This window comes from Trachypithecus francoisi, unplaced genomic scaffold, assembly GCF_009764315.1.
Source record: "Trachypithecus francoisi isolate TF-2019V2 unplaced genomic scaffold, Tfra_2.0 Contig00511, whole genome shotgun sequence".
Lineage (NCBI taxonomy): Eukaryota > Metazoa > Chordata > Mammalia > Primates > Cercopithecidae > Trachypithecus > Trachypithecus francoisi.
The window spans coordinates 61585-79196 of record NW_022680688.1 but is presented as its reverse complement, the minus strand read 5'-3'; the positions used below and the strand labels follow the sequence as shown (position 1 = coordinate 79196).

The 17612-nt window shown below is 50.2% G+C and overlaps 1 protein-coding gene, 1 non-coding gene and 1 pseudogene across 4 annotated transcripts; 2 read left to right on the top strand and 1 right to left on the bottom strand.

Annotated features, from left to right (window-relative positions):
• Positions 1-2013: 2013 nt before the first annotated feature.
• LOC117084890 lies at positions 2014-7409 on the bottom strand (annotated as a pseudogene). The gene is made up of 9 exons (XR_004437735.1): positions 6798-7409; positions 6556-6663; positions 5052-5135; positions 4285-4394; positions 4071-4203; positions 3839-3993; positions 3670-3764; positions 3508-3581; positions 2014-3425 (listed from the first exon to the last, which is right to left on the bottom strand). The product of XR_004437735.1 is annotated as a U3 small nucleolar ribonucleoprotein protein IMP4-like (transcript).
• LOC117084901 (coiled-coil domain-containing protein 115) lies at positions 7403-11808 on the top strand. Of its 2 annotated transcripts, XR_004437736.1 has the most exons (6): positions 7500-7736; positions 7807-7910; positions 7998-8080; positions 8709-8840; positions 10341-10552; positions 10880-11808. XR_004437736.1 is itself a non-coding variant. In XM_033213321.1 (5 exons), exons 1-5 carry the CDS (start codon positions 7539-7541, stop codon positions 10990-10992), a joined length of 630 nt encoding a protein of 209 aa, XP_033069212.1. In that variant the 5' UTR covers positions 7403-7538; the 3' UTR covers positions 10993-11808. The 2 variants fall into 2 exon arrangements, 1 of the variants encoding a protein (XP_033069212.1); XM_033213321.1 differs by lacking the exon at positions 10341-10552 and having other exon boundaries at positions 7403-7736.
• A 1085-nt stretch (positions 11809-12893) lies between these two features.
• On the top strand, positions 12894-12965 carry TRNAE-UUC. The gene has a single exon. It is a non-coding gene; the product is annotated as a tRNA-Glu (tRNA).
• The last annotated feature ends 4647 nt before the right edge of the window (positions 12966-17612 follow it).

The following is a 17612-nucleotide window of genomic DNA, read 5'->3' as shown; positions in this document are numbered from 1 at the left end:
GGGACGGGCGCACAAGGCTGAGAGTTCAGCCTGCACTGTGAATTGTGTCATATGTTGACTATCTCAATAAAGCTGTTTTTAAAAACAGACCTGAGACTTGTCCATCATTTGCAATGAATGGACCTGATGTCAATCTTAGTTGAAACTAACACACTCTCATCAAGGCAAGCGGAACATTAACTGGATATCTGATGATATTAAGGAATAATCATTGATAATTTTAAATGTAATTTTTTTGGTTGTTATTGAGTCCTTACCTTTTAGCGATATACATGGAAATACATATGGATGAAATGCTGTGATGTCTGAGATCTACTTCAAAATAAACTGGTGGACTGGATACAGGGAGTGGGTGGGCTATGAAGACTGGCTCACATCAAAACCAGCTCAGCAACTCACTATACCATCTTCTCTGCCCTTGTGTATTTCAAATTTTCCACAACTAACAAGATTTAAAACAATCAATCTAGAGGTGAACAATTGCATCTATAAGGAGAGCAGACCGGTCATAGAAATATATACACACACAGCCAGTAAGTATTTGAAAAGAGGCACAATCTCCAGAGTAACTAAAGAAACGCAAATGCAATTGGGGGAAAACATTTTGCACCTAGCGCTTGACAGAGGTTAAAACCTCTCATGATGCCCAGGGCTGACCTGGGGGGCAGGTGCTCACATCTTGTGATGGTGCCTGTGGAGAGACACAACCTCTACTATCATTTTATTTTAGTTTTTTCTTTTTATTGAGACGGAGTCTTGCTCTTGTTGCCCAGGCTGGAGTGCAGTGGCGTGATCTTGGCTCACTGCAACCTCTACCTCCCAGGTTCAAGCGATTCTCCTGCCTCAGCCTTCTGAGTAGCTGGGATTACAGGCACACACCACCATGCCCAGCCAATTTTTTGTATTTTTAGTAGAGATGGTGTTTCACCATGTTGGCCTGGCTGGTCTTGAACTCCTGACCTCAGGTGATCCACCGGCCTCAGCCTCCCGAAGTGCTGGGATTACAAGTGTGAGCCACCGCGCCCAGCCTCTATCATTTTAAAGGCAGAATTCCCGTGTAGGAATGTATTCATCAGATACACTTGCATAAGTATGCACAGAAGTATGTTCAATGATGCTCTTGAAGCAGTATTTGTGGGGATAAAAACAGGAAGCCACCCAACAATGTAGCCACAAGGAAGGAGGCAGATTCATGTGTACTAGACAGCCTTGGCACCCTGTGGCATCCAGTTGTCATTAAAGAGTAAGATGCAAGCTTCAGAGTGGCATGCACATGATCCCTTTCAGGTTAAAATATAACTAACAAACAGTCAACAAATTTATGGATACCATGAATAAAAAATACCAGTCCAGCTTCTTTAAAAAGTCAACACCGATGACCTCTGGAGAGTAGGGATGGATTGTTTGGGGTGGAAGGAGGATGATGGTTTACTTTTCACCACGTGCACTTGTGTTTTTAAAAATGTTTTGTAGAGATGATCTCTCCCTATATTGCCCAGGCTGGTCTCAAACTCCTGGCTTCAAGCGAGCCTCCTGCCTTGACCTCCCAAAGTGCTGGGATTACAGGTGTGAGCCACTGCACCAGGCCTTCTGTATGTTTTTCTATCATGAGGATGTCTTCCAAGTGTCCACCTGCACCCCAAAGAAAAATGGGCAGAGAACTCAGAGGGCAGGTCTCCGTGGTCAAGAAGTGGGTAAAATGTTCACCCACTAACATTACGGTAAAGAACCTCCCTCTTCCTGGGGTGCCCAGTGCTCCAGCAAGGCGTCCAGCCTTCTGGGGATGTTGTGGCACATACACGTAAGTGCAGGGCCCTCCCTGCCTTTTGCACACTGACAGCATATTACACATGGCGTTTCACACCATGCTTCTTTGTATTTAATGTCTATCCTGAGGAGCTTCTCGATGGCTGCATCTACAGAATGGGGAAAACTATTTGCAAACCATGTATCTGATAAAGGGTTACTATCTGTCTCAATTTGGGCTGTTATAACAAAATACCACAGACTGGGTAGCTTAAACAACAGACATTTATTTCTCGCAGCTCTGGAGGCTGGGAAGTCCAAGATGGTAGCTCCAGCAGATTCGATGTCTGGTGAGGGGGTCTTCCTGGTTCACAGACGGTAGCTTCTAGCTGTGTCCTCACATGGCAGGAGGGGCAAAAGAGCTCCCGCGGCCATCTTTTATAAGAGCACTAATTCTATGCACGAGGGCAGAGTCCTCATGACCTAATCGCTTCCCTAAACTATTGACCATAGGGATGAGATTTCACTATATGAATTTCTGGGGGACACAAACTTTCAGACCACAGCAGTATCCAAATTATATAAGGGACTCAAGTCAACAACAAAGAACAAACGACCTAGTGTATGCAAAAATGCTCAGTATCACCAACTGTTAGGGAAATGCAAATCAAAACCGCAATGCGAGATCACCTCATACCTGTTAGGATGGCTGTTATTAAAAAACACAAGATAAAAAATGTTGGCAAGGATGCGGAGAAAAGGGAACCCTAGTGAACTGCTGGTGGGAATGGAAATTAGTACAGCCTTTATGGAAAGCAGTTTGGAGGTTCCTCAAAAAATTAAAAATAACCAGCATTTGATGCAGCAATCCCACTTCTGGGTATACGTATAAAAAGGAGATGAAATCATTATCTTGAAAAGATAGCTATACTCTCATGACTACTGCAGCATTTCCACAACTGCCAAACTATGAAAATGTCTAAGTGTCTGTCGGTGGATGGATCGGTAAGAAAATATGGCATATATATTTTTTACAAAAAAATCCTATTATTTGCAATAACATGGAGGAAGCCGGAGGACATTATGTTAATAGAAATAAGCCAGACACAGGACAAACACCACATGATGCCACTCACACAAGGAATCAGCCGCTGAGCACCGGGTTTGGCCTGTCGCCTCTGCGCTGGTGGCTCCCACTCAGTGAGTTAAGTTGGTGGGCTGCCCATGACACGGACTGGCCCTGCTATCCACATCTACCTGCTGAAGAGCTCACAGGACCCTGACTCTTGAGGGGATGTCAGCATCAAATATTTGACCATGTTAACCCCCACACTGACTCCAGGCCCAAGCACGTCCCACAGCCGTCAGGTCTCCACCCAAAGGGACCCCAATGGACTTTGCCCTGCAGACCTGGCCTGACCACTCAGAGGCAGGCGGGGCCATGACGCAGATGGTTTACTCAGACCTCTCCACCCACCACAGTTCCACATCCCAGCTCGGCAGGCCTATCTGTGACAACCCCATCCTGAGTTCCAAGTCCTCGTCCTGACTGAGTGGTGAGTGGGGTCACTCGGCACTCAGGAAGGCCCTCTTGCGTGCGGTATTGGTGTAAGGGTGCCAGCGCCACTCCACGTCTGCTGTGGCCTCCTGCTCCAGCGTGCCCAGGCGGATCATGCACACTGCAGGCAGGGATGGCCATCAGCCCTGGCACAGCCAGCCTCGCCTCCCGACCCCAGACATGGGATTCAGCCTCAAACTCACACTTCAGCTCAAAGCGGGGCCCGACCTCAGTGAGCTCCACATTGCGGTGGTCTGTCTTCTTGTACACCTGGTGCCTGGGAGGGAACAGCTGTGGGTCAAAGGCAAGCAGCACGAGGTACACAGGGTGGGGACGCTCTCCCGGGGCATGGCCTATGGACCCACCGGAATGATATGTAGTCGTCCTGGTTTGCGAAGGTGATGACCCGGTGGCTGTCATCTTTGGGCACGGGAAATAGGTATCGGAGGATGTCAGAGACCTGGGGCACAGGGAAAGAGAGTGGCAAATGCCTGGCCTGGCCCGCAGCCCCAGCCTGAAGGCCCTCAGACTCACCCACTTGCCCAGGCGGGAAGAGAAGCCATGTGTGATGAGGTGGGGCTTGGCCTCCGACATGGTGCCCAGGTCTGGGATGTCATGCCGCATGACCACGTTGCACAGCGTGAAGTAGGCAGTAGGGCCAAAGGGCAGGTGGCTGACGATGAGCCCCACTGGCGGGGAAAGGTGGCTGTTAGAGACCCCGCCTGCCCTCAGACGGCTCCCACCCCGACTCTCACTCTGGCCTCACCAGGTGTGCCCCGATGCTCATGAACAACCAGCAGATCGGTGACGCCGTTGGCTTTGCAGGCTCGCACCAGTGCCCCCACTTCATGTCAACCTCGGTTCATTCGCTGGGCGCCTGGGAACACCAGCTTCAGCTCCTGGGCGTGGATAGCCGTGTGCAGTCAGGACTGGGGCTGTGTGTCCTGGGCGTCTCCCCGTCACTCCCTGCTCACCAGTACCTTTGCAAACATCTTGAGGCGGGAACTGGGGTCTCGGGAGGTAGTGATCATAACCTTGGGATCCTCGACTCCTGCCCATCGGTATTCATCATCCACGTGGCTGGTCACGCCTGTCAGGGGCACCAGGGGCAAGAACATGACAGTCTTGGGAATGAAATGCTAACTTGGGGGCAGCCAAGACCGCCAGGATGGCGCTGTCTGCTGAAGCCTTCAAGAACAGGAATACTCCACATGCACAACGGGCAAGAGCGCGGCCTCCAACTACTCTGGCTGCCGAGCACAAATGTGGCGGAGGAACAGAATCTTTTGTTTAATTGTAGTTCACTTAAGCTATATTAATCACATGGGGCTAGCAGCTACTGTATTACACAACAAAGTCCACACTCTGCTAAGGCCAACAGTGACAAACTCCTTTCCCTCAAAACAAATATCTATAATGTTTGGAATTCCTTTCTTGTTTCTTGAATAATGCAGTGAATTAAACGTATGGGCACCAATGATGTGTGAGGGACACCATCTTGCCCCGGCAGGCACTCTGGTGGGGGAGGGAATTAACAAGCAAGGCGCGGAGTCAGTGGCCCATGTGTGCCATGTAAGTGGGACAGGGCACACTCAGGGAGAGCTGTGCGATGCCATCTGTGCAGTGACAAGGGCATAGGAGACAGTTCCAGGAGCAGTTTCCTCTGATGGGACAGTGCCCAGTGTGTCTGAGGAGTGATGGGAGACCAGCCAGCTCAGTGTTGGGGAGGGCTACCTTGTATAGTTACCTTCACCTCCTGCATCATCAAACTCCAGGGACCCCTGTAAGGCCAGAGCCTCTCGGCGTAACTCAGTGGCAATCAGGCGGTTTTCTGCAGAGAGAAGAGAGAGGGGCTGAGTGGGTCACAAGCATGGAGCCCTCGGCTCACCCAATATACCACAGCTTACAAGCCTGTACACGCTTGAAATAAAAATACCTCAGTCCTTTCTGGGCTTGGATACAGCAGGGATAGAGGTGACAAAACTTTCTACAGGCCAGCCCGTAAACAGTGGTTACTAGGACTTCATTTTCTTTAGTCTCACGACTTGAGGACTTTCTAAAATATCTAAACATATTGTATTGCTTTTATAATCAGGTCGAAATCTAAAAATTGATTTTTTTTTTTTTTTGAGAAAGAGTGTAACCCGTCGCCCAGGCTGGAGTGCAGTGGCATCATCTCAGCTCACTGCAACCTCCGCCTCCCAGGTTCAAGCGATTCTCCTGCCTCAGCCTGCAGAGTAGCTGGGATTACAGGCACCCGCCACTACATCCGGCTAATTTTTGTATTTTCAGTAGAGACGGCCTTTCACCATGTTGGCCAAGCTGGTCTCGAACTCCTGACTTCAAGTGATCCGTCAGCCTCCCAAAGTGCTGGGATTACAGGAGTGAGCCATGGCGCTGGACTTTAAAAATTACTTTTGAAAAGAAATATAGACTGTTCTGTATGTATGAAGGTGGACCAGAGACCTTTAAGCTCTCAAGACAGCAAAACCGCTGGTCATGATGCCCACAGTGCCTCAAGGGCATGGCTTCAGCGGGCCCTGGGCCACAGGCTGCCCACCGCAGAGCACAGCGCTCCAGGCGCGCACTCGGGCACCACTATTCTCCCGGGAGCTCAGAGGAACTCTTGCAGGGAGGATGGGCAGTGCAGTCTGCAGCATCAGCGCTATCCAGATAGTCTTTAGAGAAACTTTGTTTTCTTTTTTTGAGACAGAGTCTTGCTCTTTTGCCCAGGCTGGAGTGCAGTGGCATGCTCTTGCCTCACTGCAACCTCTGCTCCCAGGTTCAAGGGATTCTTGCCTCTGCCTCCTGAGTAGCTGGGATTACAGGCGCGTGCCACCAGGACCAGCTAACTTTTGTATTTTTAGTACAGATGGGATTTCACCATGTTGGTCAGGCTGGTCTCGAACTCCTGACCTCATGATCCGCCCGCCTCGGCCTCCCAAAGTGCTGGGATTACAGGCGTGAGCCACCGCTCTAGAGAGAATTTCTATAGGACAAGGTAAAGTCTTTAAAACTTGGGACGAACTTGACACACTGTACACAGCGGGCAAGCTGCAAAACCCGGGTACTGCAACGTCAACGACAAGTAAGTAACACTGTCACACGGAAGGAACACTCTCAAAACCAACAGGAGAATCCCATGGGCAAGGAAAACGGCCGGCAAGCATTTGGAAAGACGCTTGGATATCCGAACACAAGTAAGTGCGGGGGGTTTACAGCGCAGACATCCGCGGGGCCGACCCCCGTACCTTCGAGCGCGTGCCTCAGCCCTCCTTCCTCTCCTGGGCTGAGCGCTGCGCCTCCTCCCGGGCCTTGCGGTACAGGTACTTGCCGCGCAGGCGGGCCTCGCGGCGCAGCTGTGGGAACAGCGGGCCCAGTCACTACTAACTCCCGAGCCCCGGAGCCCCCGAGGCTCCAAGGCCCCAGGGCCACATCCCCAGCACTTCACGCGTCCCGGAGCTCCGAAACAGGAGCTCAACCATTCTCCTACCATCTTGAGCGCCGCTTCCACGTGGGTCCGGGAGAATCTGTGGGTTCCTCTGGCGCGACACAGTCCTCACTTCCGCCCTCAACCAAGATGGTCCCTTAGACGCTTCACTGGTGCCTGCAGCTGTCGGAAATGCCCTGTGTTAAGATGGCGAATAGGGCGGTCGGGGGAGGGGGCATGGCAAGGCGATTGGCCGTTCCAGCGGGGCGTTCACCTGGGACAACCAATAGACTGGATACAGAATGTCACACGTGGCTTCCGACTGCAGCTAATAAAGATGTCCGCCAGAGGCGTCCCCATCCCCTCCCTTCCCCCCCACCGCCGTGCAGAATGCACGGTTTCAAGATGATGAACCGCTAAAACAATCATAATTAGCAGCTCGAAACAGTTCATCAGCTGTAAAAATCGCACACCGACTGATCTGGAGGTTGCTTGCCGGCTCCTTTCCAAATTAACTTAAAAACCACTCTTCCCTCAACCAAAATGGTTTCTGCACAGCTTCGCCTTCTTCCATCGCCACAGCAGTGGCCCGAGTTCTAAGGTTGGGCAGCTTCCGGAAGGACTCAGAACCACCTATGACCCCAGCCGACAGTCCGGCTGGCTGATCCACTTGGGAACTGATTGGAGAAACCAGTTGATCGGTTGCTTCCGTGCTGCTTCTCTAAGGGCGCTTGCCCTTAAAGGAGCTGACCCGGTGGCCTAGGTGCTGCCGGCGTGGGGATCCCCAGCTGGGAACGCTCCTCGATGGAAGATCTCGTGTGTCCATTGGCTGTTCTGCCAACCGCGGGCGGTGACAGGGAAGGGGGCGGGTCCGCATCTGATTGTGTGTCCATGGCGGCGCTTGACCTGCGAGCGGATCTGGACTCGCTGCTCCTGCAGCTGCTTGGGGACCTGGAGGAGCTGGAGGGGAAGCGAGCGGTGTTGAACGCCCGGGTGGAGGAGGTAGGCGCCTGGGGCGGGCAGGAGGGCACACGGGCGTAAACTGAGTCTCACCGCTGTCCTCTCCTTTCAGGGCTGGCTCTCGCTCGCCAAGGCTCGCTACGCGATGGGCACCAAGTCGGTGGGGCCCCTGCAGTATGCTTCCCACATGGAGCCCCAGGTCTGCCTCCAGGCCAGGTGAGGAAGCGTCCATGCTGGGCTGGGTGGGCGGGCGCGCTCCAGGCCCCGGCTGCCAAAGCTCCATCCTCCCTTCTTGTCCTTCAGCGAAGCCCAGGAGGGACTCCAGAAGTTCAAGGTGGTGAGATCTGGTGTCCACGCCCCAGAGGAGGTGGGGCCTCGCAAAGCAGGTGAGCCCCCTCTTCCTTCTGCAGAACCCCTTCCCAATGTCAAAGACAAAATGCAAATGATGGAGATGGTTTTAATTAGGTTTTTGCGATAAGAGAGAGCATCCCAGAGCTGAAGAACAGAATGTTTTTGTAGCGTGGTTTTGCCTTAGACTTTTATAGGGAGGAGTAGAGAAGTTGGGCAGTTGCTTTACACTGGGAATAGTTTTAGAATCACATAAGTTTCAGTCAGCTGAACAGAAAATATTCATCTGTGTGTCTAGCTAGTTTCAGAGGGACAAACTTCTAATCCCAGTTAATCATTCCTGAGACAAAGAATGGGGAGTTGGAACGTCTGTGTCTGGTCTGTCAGCATGTTCAGGTCCAATGGGTAAGGTCAGTGTCACAGGCAAACAGGGTCATCGGCGGGTCCTACAGGAGTCACGGGAAAGAGTGGACAAGCAGTCTCATCTGAATCACAAGGGGAAAGGCTGTGTTTTGTGGTAAGCTGTTTCCTGGAACCCCAAAGTTGGAATTTTCCAACCAACAGTGTTTTCTAGAATCATGAGCTCAGATCAAGCTCAACATTGTCACCAAGATGATAAAGGCCAGGGAGTAAGATCCCAGCCTACTCCAACCTTTCTTTCCTCAGCTCTGCGGAGGCGCAAGGGCCCCACTAAGACCCCAGAACCACAGTCCTCTGAGGCCCCTCGGGACCCCCTGAACTGGTTTGGAATCCTGGTTCCTCACAGTCTACGTCAGGCTCAAGCCAGCTTCCGGGATGGTGAGTGGACCCTGTCTTTTGTCTGTGTGGCCCTCAGACCCTCTATCCACAGGGAACACTTGAGCACTGCTGCCATGGCTGGGGTTAGTCTGTGAAAGGCTTTGCAGGTTTTTCTCCATTCAAACTTCTGTTGTACACCCATTGTTTTTTTCCAAAAGCATTTACTGGTTGTTGGCAGCATTCTGGTTCATGCTAGCTGCTGGGGATTCAGCAGAGAACAAAAGAGAAAAACACTTTTTCATGTAATGTTTAGGAGCAGAGAAAGGCAATGTGCAAATAAGTAATAAGTCAGGATATGAAAATTGTTACAAAAAACACAAAATGGAGTGGGACAGGAGTGGGCCAGGGGAGCTATTTTATGAAGGGTGGCCAGGGGAGGTCTCTCTGAGAAGGTGAAGGAAAAGCTTTGTGGGTGATTTTGGGGAATGGTGCTCTAGATGGAGGAACCAGCCAGGACAAAAGCCCTGAAGCCATATATATCAGGTATGTGCCGAGGCTGGTGGCCTAGAGTGGAGTCAGATGAAGACTGTGGGACGCACAGAGAGGCTCTGAGCAGAGGATGGTTCAACTGGCGGCACAGGGTCACAGGAATCCTTGGGTGCTGGGCGGGGACACAGAGCAGAGGGAGGAAGCGGGCATCAGGGAGCAGCCAGTGCAAGAAGCAGATGGTGCCACTGGAGGAGGAGGAGGTAAGTGGTGGGAACCTGCACAGGTTTTAAGAGTAGAAGCCTCAGAATTTGCTGACAGATAAGATATGGGAGTAAGGGAAGGAAAGGAGTCCAGGAGAGCCCGCGGTCTCCACCCAGAACCCCTGGAGGATGGAGTGACCCTCACCCGCTGTGGGCAGCTGAGGCGATGCCAGAAGGCAGGAGTTGGTGTGGTCTGTGTGGTGTCTACTGACGTCCTGCTGGACAGTCTGAGTGGGCACTTGGGCACATACCTCTGGAGTTTGGGAAAGGCCTGGGCTGGAGAGAGATTTGGGAGTGCACTGCATAGCACTGTTTAAATTCCAAAGTTTTTGACACAAACACTGGTTTATTTTTTTTGTTTTTTTTTTTTTTTTTTTTTTTTTTTTTTTTTTTTTTTTTTTTGAGACGGAGTCTCGCTCTGCCGCCCAGGCTGGAGTGCAGTGGCCGGGTCTCAGCTCACTGCAAGCTCCGCCTCCTGGGTTTACGCCATTCTCCTGCCTCAGCCTCCCAAGCAGCTGGGACTACAGGCGCCCGCCATGTCGCCCGGCTAGTTTTTTGTATTTTTTAGTAGAGACGGGGTTTCACCATGTTAGCCAGGATGGTCTCGATCTCCTGACCTCGTGATCCGCCCGTCTCGGCCTCCCAAAGTGCTGGGATTACAGGCTTGAGCCACCGCGCCCGGCCGGCCAAACACTGGTTTAAAGCTGAAATAGGATGAGATCAGCAGAGGGCCTGGGGAGTATGGACAGGAGGTGAGGGAGAGGAGGGGAGAAGCCAGTCAAGGAAACTTAGGAGCAACACCTGGGAGCAGGTGTCCTGGAGGCCAAGAAGAGAAAGTGTTTCCTGGAGCAAGTGATCCAATGTGTGGTCAGCCCTGCTGCTGAACAGGAGGCTGAAGACTGAGAGCTGCCCGGAGGACTGGGCAGCAGCTGTTCCAGCAGAAACACCGGCACAAGCCACCTAGAGGTGGATCCAGAGTGTGGACTACTGTTGGGGCAGAGAAAAGAAGTGGAGGGAGAGCAGGTGAGGGGAGCGAGAGGCTGTAGGAATGGGGGAAGGAAGGAAATGAGGGCATGAGATGGTATTACTGTCTGTGAATTTTTAGTTCCTGGTGGGTGATATAATGGGTCCAGGAAGTCTGAGGAGGTGACATTTTAGCAAAGACCTGAAGGAGGCATAAGACTGCAGAGGTTCTGGAGCAGCCAATGCAGGGCCGTACCTGGAATGTTTTGGGACAAGTGTGGGGGGCAGAGAGGCCTGGAGCCTTTCCAATTTCTGGGGATGTCCAGATCCTCCTGGGTCCTGTGTTATACCACAGATACCATCCTAACCTTCTCTCCTTTCCTCCAGGCCTGCAGCTGGCCGCAGACATAGCCAGCCTCCAGAACCGCATTGACTGGGGTCGAAGCCAGCTCCGGGGGCTCCAAGAGAAACTCAAGCAGCTGGAGCCTGGGGCTGCCTGACATGCATGCACAGAGGCAGGGCAGTGAGCTCAGCTGTTCTCCGACATCGCTATTTGATCTCAGGCCTTCTTCCTTCACAAATAGCTCTTGCCCCTACCCCACGCCAGCTAATGCCCACTCTGTCCCTGCTCTGCATGTTTCCTTAGGGGTGAAGTTTGAAGAGGCAAACTAATTTTGAAAGCCACTATTTTGAAACCATTCTGAGGCCTGAGTTCCCATAGGACACACTCACGTGGGCAGGTACACGTTAGTCAACAACTGGAACTGCCTCTTGGATCACTCAGCTGTGGTTTCGTGGCTGGATGACGGAACACTGTGCGAAGGGAGGTGGTGGGGGACAGGAAGTAGTGCTTCATGCTTACTACATCCCCCAAATTGTCTTTGCTGGAGGAGAAAACCGTACTGGGCCAAAAGATCAGGACAATATGACTTGAGTCCACAAGGATACAAACACCTGAGTAGCTGGGCAGCCCTTGGCAGGGTCTAAGCCAGGAAGTAAAAATGATCCGGCCTAGATTTTTAAGGGAACTCTAGGAAGAGGCCTAGGTTTTTAAAATCCTATCTCTTTATCTTACCATAAGAGGCTGAGCCTCTCTTCATTTTTTGGAAGGGCCACTTGTGTTTTCTGTTTTGGGAACTTCATTTTTCTACTGGGTTGTTGATCTTTGCAATAATTTCTAGGAGCTGTTTATGTTTAGAGGTAATTGGTCCTATGTTCATATGGATGAGATGTAAGTCTTGTTTTCCAGTTTATCTTTTTGGTTATGACTTTTTTGACTTGTTATTATAAAATAAAACATATTACATCAAACCACACAGAACAGTTGAATAGCTTAATGAATAACTACAGTGAAAGCTATGGTACCCACTACCCAACTTTTGTGTTTTTTGATCATTATTTGTACGTACAGTTGAATGTATCCAGCTGTCACATGATTCTGAATTTGGGCTTGTAACTGATAAGGCAGTCAGGGAATTCTCCAGCATTTTCAAGAACCTCTGTGGTTTCGGTTGAAACGACCAGTGAGTCATGGCCAGCTTTTCCACCGTCCGCCCACGTGCTGTATGTTGGTTAATGCTGCCCTTTTGTTTTGCTAACTCCAGTGTAAACCCAATGTAATTTGGGGGTTTTCATTCTGTTCGGTGGACATTACTGTCAACACACCAGTACTACATTGTTTTACTTCTTGAACTTTAACATAATCCCTGTAGGGCAGATTTGCCATTGGTTGAGGGGTCGTTTATTGGCCTGTTGACCTTGAGTTGTCAGGGAAAAGACTAAGGGAGGAACTCAAAGGGAACCCCCCTGACTGCAGGAAAAATGGATATCTGCCGTCAGCCCTCACCAAAGGTTTCCTTTCATAACAAGATCCTATCCACAAGGTGCCGGTTAGTGAGATTCTGAAGCCAAAGTAAGGAAAAAAATAAGTCAATTTTGCTGGGGCCACAAATTCTTCAAGGAGGAGGTGCGACCCCAGGGAGCACGCCCTTCGCTGCTGGTCGTGGGCGGGCACTGGGGTGGGCAGGCGCCGCCACTGCGGGCTCAGGGCTGGATTCGCAGGTCGGGTCCGGGTGGGACCGTGGGCTCTGCAAATGGGATTGATGAAAACAGCAAATCTTCAGCAAAGCGTCCTTAACTCGCTGCCCTGATCTTCTGCCCTAACTCCAGCTCTGGGGGAGACCGCCAGGAAAGGGGGTTCTGCCTGCCGGGGAGAGGTGCCTTGTCCCACCAGAGCTAAGTCGGGAGACGGGTCCGTGCAGCGAGTCTGGCAGGCTGCAGTCACACCGGTTTCCACAGGGACAGCAGGAGCGCAGCGCTGCGCAGTGGTAGTTGGGAGGTGCTGGCGGCGAAGCTGCTGCATGTCATGTATACAGACATGGTGGCGCCATCTCTCAGCGGTTCCCATATGGTCTAGCGGTTAGGATTCCTGGTTTTCACCCAGGCGGCCCGGGTTCAACTCCCGGTATGGGAACAAAAGTGGCTTTTTTTTTTTGCGGGTGTATTTTTTTTCTTTCAACTTGAAAATGTTCACCAGAAGAACTTTGACTTTTTGCCACTAGAATGCTCCAGGACAGATTGGGTATTTCCTCTTCATTTGAACTTGGAGAAATGCCCAGGGAGATCCGGGCCCCATGGCTGTGTGTTTTGATGGCAGTGACCATTTTCATCACGGCATTAGCTAGTTGTTTTGACCATCAATAGCTTACTGAGTATATTAGATGCCATGTGCATCACAGGTGTGAATATTGGAATTAGTGAAATGCCCGATAACATTGAAAATACTCAAAATGTATTGCTGTGGAACCCCCAGCAGAAGACAAGTCCCCACGGGCCCCCATCATGCTCCAGTGCACTGGCTCAGGTTGGCAGGGGCCACCTCGGGTCCATGAGCAGCCTCTGCAAGGCGGGGAGAGGAAGTCCTAGGCAGTCTGCTGGGAGCATAGCACTCTGGAAAAATTTACTTTTCTCTCTTGCTGCTGCTTTGTTTGGTCCAGTAGTCAGGGTTCCTGTTTTCTCACTCGGACAGTCCAGGCTTGACTCCACTCCCTCAGCAGAAAACCAACTTCAAACTTCAATGATGCCTTCCTGCCAGCAAACACACACACACATCCCTTTTAAAGGAGAACCCAGCTGGGTAAGTGGGCACTTTCAGTCCCAGCTGCTAAGAAGGCTGAGGCTGGAGGTTCGCCTGAGCCCAGGAGGTTAAGGCTGCAGTGAGCCGAGGTTGCGCCAGTACCCTCCTGCCTGGGCCACAGAGTCAGACCTCTTACCTAAAAAAGACACTGTTTTTCGGCTTGCTTGCTTAATTAATTCAGGGAGATTATGGACTCAGAGTAGGACTGACGTCATGTCTTCAGGAATTACTGCCACACTCATTCATTCATTCCTGCCTTTGTTTTTTATAATTATTTTTATAATTATCGCTAGTAAGCATACCAATGAAAATTATTGTTCTGGCACATAAAGAGCTTCAAAATCATCACTTCTATTTTTACAAGAAAAAAGCCAAACAAACTGGAAAATCAACAACTCTCAGATCCCTCAGAAAATTGAGGTCACGTGGCAAACCACTCCCCTGAAAATTAGAAGGAAAGGCAAATACAAAGCCACAGCTTACCAGGTGCAGAAGCTGATGCTGTAGCCAGCAACTTGTAGGGAAGCTTAATGGGTAGCTGACTAACTGCCGGAGCCTGGGCATGTAAGCATGAGAGAGGAAAATGCTGGGGACCTAGCCTTGAGGGGCTCCCACATTCTCATGGGTTTTATCTCCAGGAATTCTATTAGGTTCTTGGGTGAAAATCAGAGAAAAATCTGCTGGAGCTTCTGGCAAGGGGAGGGAAGTGTAACCACTTTGAAATGCACACAGAATGTCCTGTTCTCCTTAACAAAGGCTTAAAGTCAGAGCAACTACCAGAGCCCACCCAACCCAAGGGAAGGAAAATATCCACCTCCAGTCCTCTCTAGTCTTCCAATCTCAAATAAAAAAAGCTGAGAAGCACTTGTGAGGGGCACAGCCTAGGGACCACTGGTTCACAACAAGGCTGGGCCCTGATCATGGGTTTATAGACCACTCCCCACTGTCCCCACATCTCACTGCCACATCACTTACGGCTCCGATATATTAACAGGGGATTACAGCTGAAAGAACTGCAAAGCCCAGAATTTATGTAAGACTCTAGGGAAACCCAAAGGCAACAGGGGATGCAAAAACAAGGACATTAGAGGAAATTTTAGCCTCTGACATTTACAACTACAGCAAACAAGAAACAGTCTTGCTCCTTAGTCAGATAAATATAAAACTTCACAGTAAAAGCCTATTTACCTCAGTTCCTCTCACCTCATGCATGTTTGGCTTTCAACAGAAAATTACAAGATGGGAGATCAAACATTTCTGCAGCAGAATGCCTCCATCAGTCACTTGCCTGCCTGTGGAATTTTGGAAGCCCCATGGCCTTCCTTTATTCCATTCCATCTCTGTCGTTAGTCAAGGCTGCCATGTTTCTACTGCTGTCAGAGTCTCAAAACCTTTGTCTCCTGCATAATTCATGGGGTTTCAGCCAACAGACAAACGGGCCTTCCACAGATCTTTCCTTGGTAACCCCATCTCTATTTCTGGCTTCTGCTGAGATGGTGGAGTGGTTCTGTGAGTCACATGTCCAATCTCTTTAGCAAAATGTTATCCAGCCACACCCTTGGTCCTCTTTCCAGAGTACACTTTCTAACGGTGAGTTTCCTGATTTTTGTAGTCTTTGTAATCTGGACATCCTGGGAGCCCCTAAACCATTAAGTGCCAGCTCCTTTCTGCTTGACTGTTCTTTACTCAATGTACCTTTTTCCTCTCACAGTTCCTATTAGCAACAAGCAGGTGGACCTTCAACACTGCCCTTAGAAATCTCCTCAACTAAATATCCAAGCTTTTAATATCTAAGCTTATTATTTATCATGTCTACTTTCCATATAACAACAGAACACAATTTAGTCAAGTTCTCTACCACTTTATAACAAAGATCTCTTTTACTCAAATGTCAAAGAATATGTTCCTCATTTCTTTCTAAGACCTCACCAGAAGCACCTTCAACATTATGTTTCTACCAACATTCTGTTCATGACACTATATGTATTCTCTAAGAGCATCAGTCCCCAACCTATTTGGCACCAGGGACAGGGGCTGGGGAGTTGGGGGGATGACAGGCTGGTTTCAGGATGAAACTGTTCCACCTTAGATCATCAGGCATTAGTTAGATTCTCATAAGGACTGCACAGCTTCAATCCCTGGCATGCACACTTCCCAGTAGGGTTCGTGCTCCTATGAGAATCTAATGCCTTGCTGGTTTGACAGGAGGTGGAGCTCAGGTGGTAATGCTGGATTGCTGGCCGCTCACCTCCTGCTGTGTGGCCTGGTTCCTAACAGGCCAGGGACCTGCACCAGTCCTTGGCCTGGGGGTTGGAGACCCCTGCTAAGAGAATAGAAGCTTCTCTACAGGTCTTCTCACTTCCTTCTGAGTTTTCATTGGAATTACTCTTCACAGCTCAACCAGCTGTTTCCTCAATGGATTCTAGGCTTTTTCTATCACGTGCCTCACACTTCTTCCAGCCTCTCCCTGATTCCAAAGCTCCTTCCACATTTTAAGTATTAGTTACAGAAACATCCTACTTCCTGGCACCAATGTCTGTATTAGTTTCCTAGGCTGCCACAGTAATTTAACACAAACTTCGTAATTTATCCTCTCACAGTTCTGAAAGTCAGAAGTCTGGAATCCAGGTGCTGGCAGACCCATGTGTCCTCTGAAGGCTCTAGGGAAGAACCCTTCTCTGCTTGTCCTAGCTTCTGGTGGTTCTGAAAGTCCTTGGTGTTCCTTGAGTTGTAGCTACAGCGCTCTGATCTCTGGCCCCATCCTTCACGTGGCCTTCTTCTCCATATGTATCCATGTGTCCTCTCCTCCTCCTGCAAGAACAGCGGTCACTAGATATAGAACCTACTCTAAGCTGGGCGCAGTGGCTCACGCCTGTAATCTCAGCAATTTGGGAGGCCGAGGCAGGCGGATCACCTGAGGTCGAGAGTTGGAGACCAGCCTCACCAATATGGAGAAACCCCGTCTCTACTGAAAATACAAAATTAGCTGGGCATGGTGGTGCATACCTATAATCCCAGCTACTCAGAAGGCTGAGGCAGGAGAATCACTTGAACCCGGGAGGCGGAAGTTGCTGTGAGCCGAGATAGCGCCACTGCACTCCAGCCTGGGCAACAAGAGCGAAACAACAACAACAACAACAACAAAAACAGGAAGAAGAACCTACTGTAATCCAGTACAAATCATCTTCATCACATCTGCAAGATTCTATTCCCAAAGAAAATCATATTCTGAGGCTGTGGGTAGACACGATTTTTTTTTTCTTTTTGACACTGTTCAACCCAAGACAGGGCACTTGGAGGGACAAACTGCAAAACCAGTGGATTCCTATAACAAAGTTTTAAAAATGCTGCCTTGACCCACTTTTGAGGCCCTGGCTAGAGGCCAGTTTCCCTTCTTGGGCACCCAGTTAAGTTCATACTTGCAACCACTGGACTCTCTCACTCTGAGTTCTGCACACCTGCCCTAATCAACTCCCTCCCCACCCCATAACACCTGCTCTCTCGGGAACTGTGGGTAAAATGTTTCAGGGTCACTCATATCCTATCTTTTCAGTATCAGTCATTTCCTAATCTGAATAATGTTACCCAAATAATAATAAAACCTACTGAAGCAGCGGGCCCAGCAAGCAGAGTGGTTTGGTGGGCTACATGAGAGCCACTAGGCCGCCCTTGCTTACAGACTGGCCCCACTCCGTGGCAGCACCACTCCGGGACGCAGCTATTTTTTGCTGTCTACAGAGTGTCTGGGGAATCTCATTTCCAAATTGTGAAACTTTGAGTCATCCCGAGTTTCTCCTAAACCAAGGTATCAAGCGCTTCGGGCAGCTCAAACTGGCTACTTCTGGTTGTCAAAAGACTCCACAGAAGCGGGCAAGGAGTGAGGGGCTGTGGCTCTCGTCCAGGTGCCATGGAGCCGGCTGAGAGTTTCATCAGGGGACGCGGACACATGGCTGGCAACACAGTGACTCTCTGCGGCCCATTCCA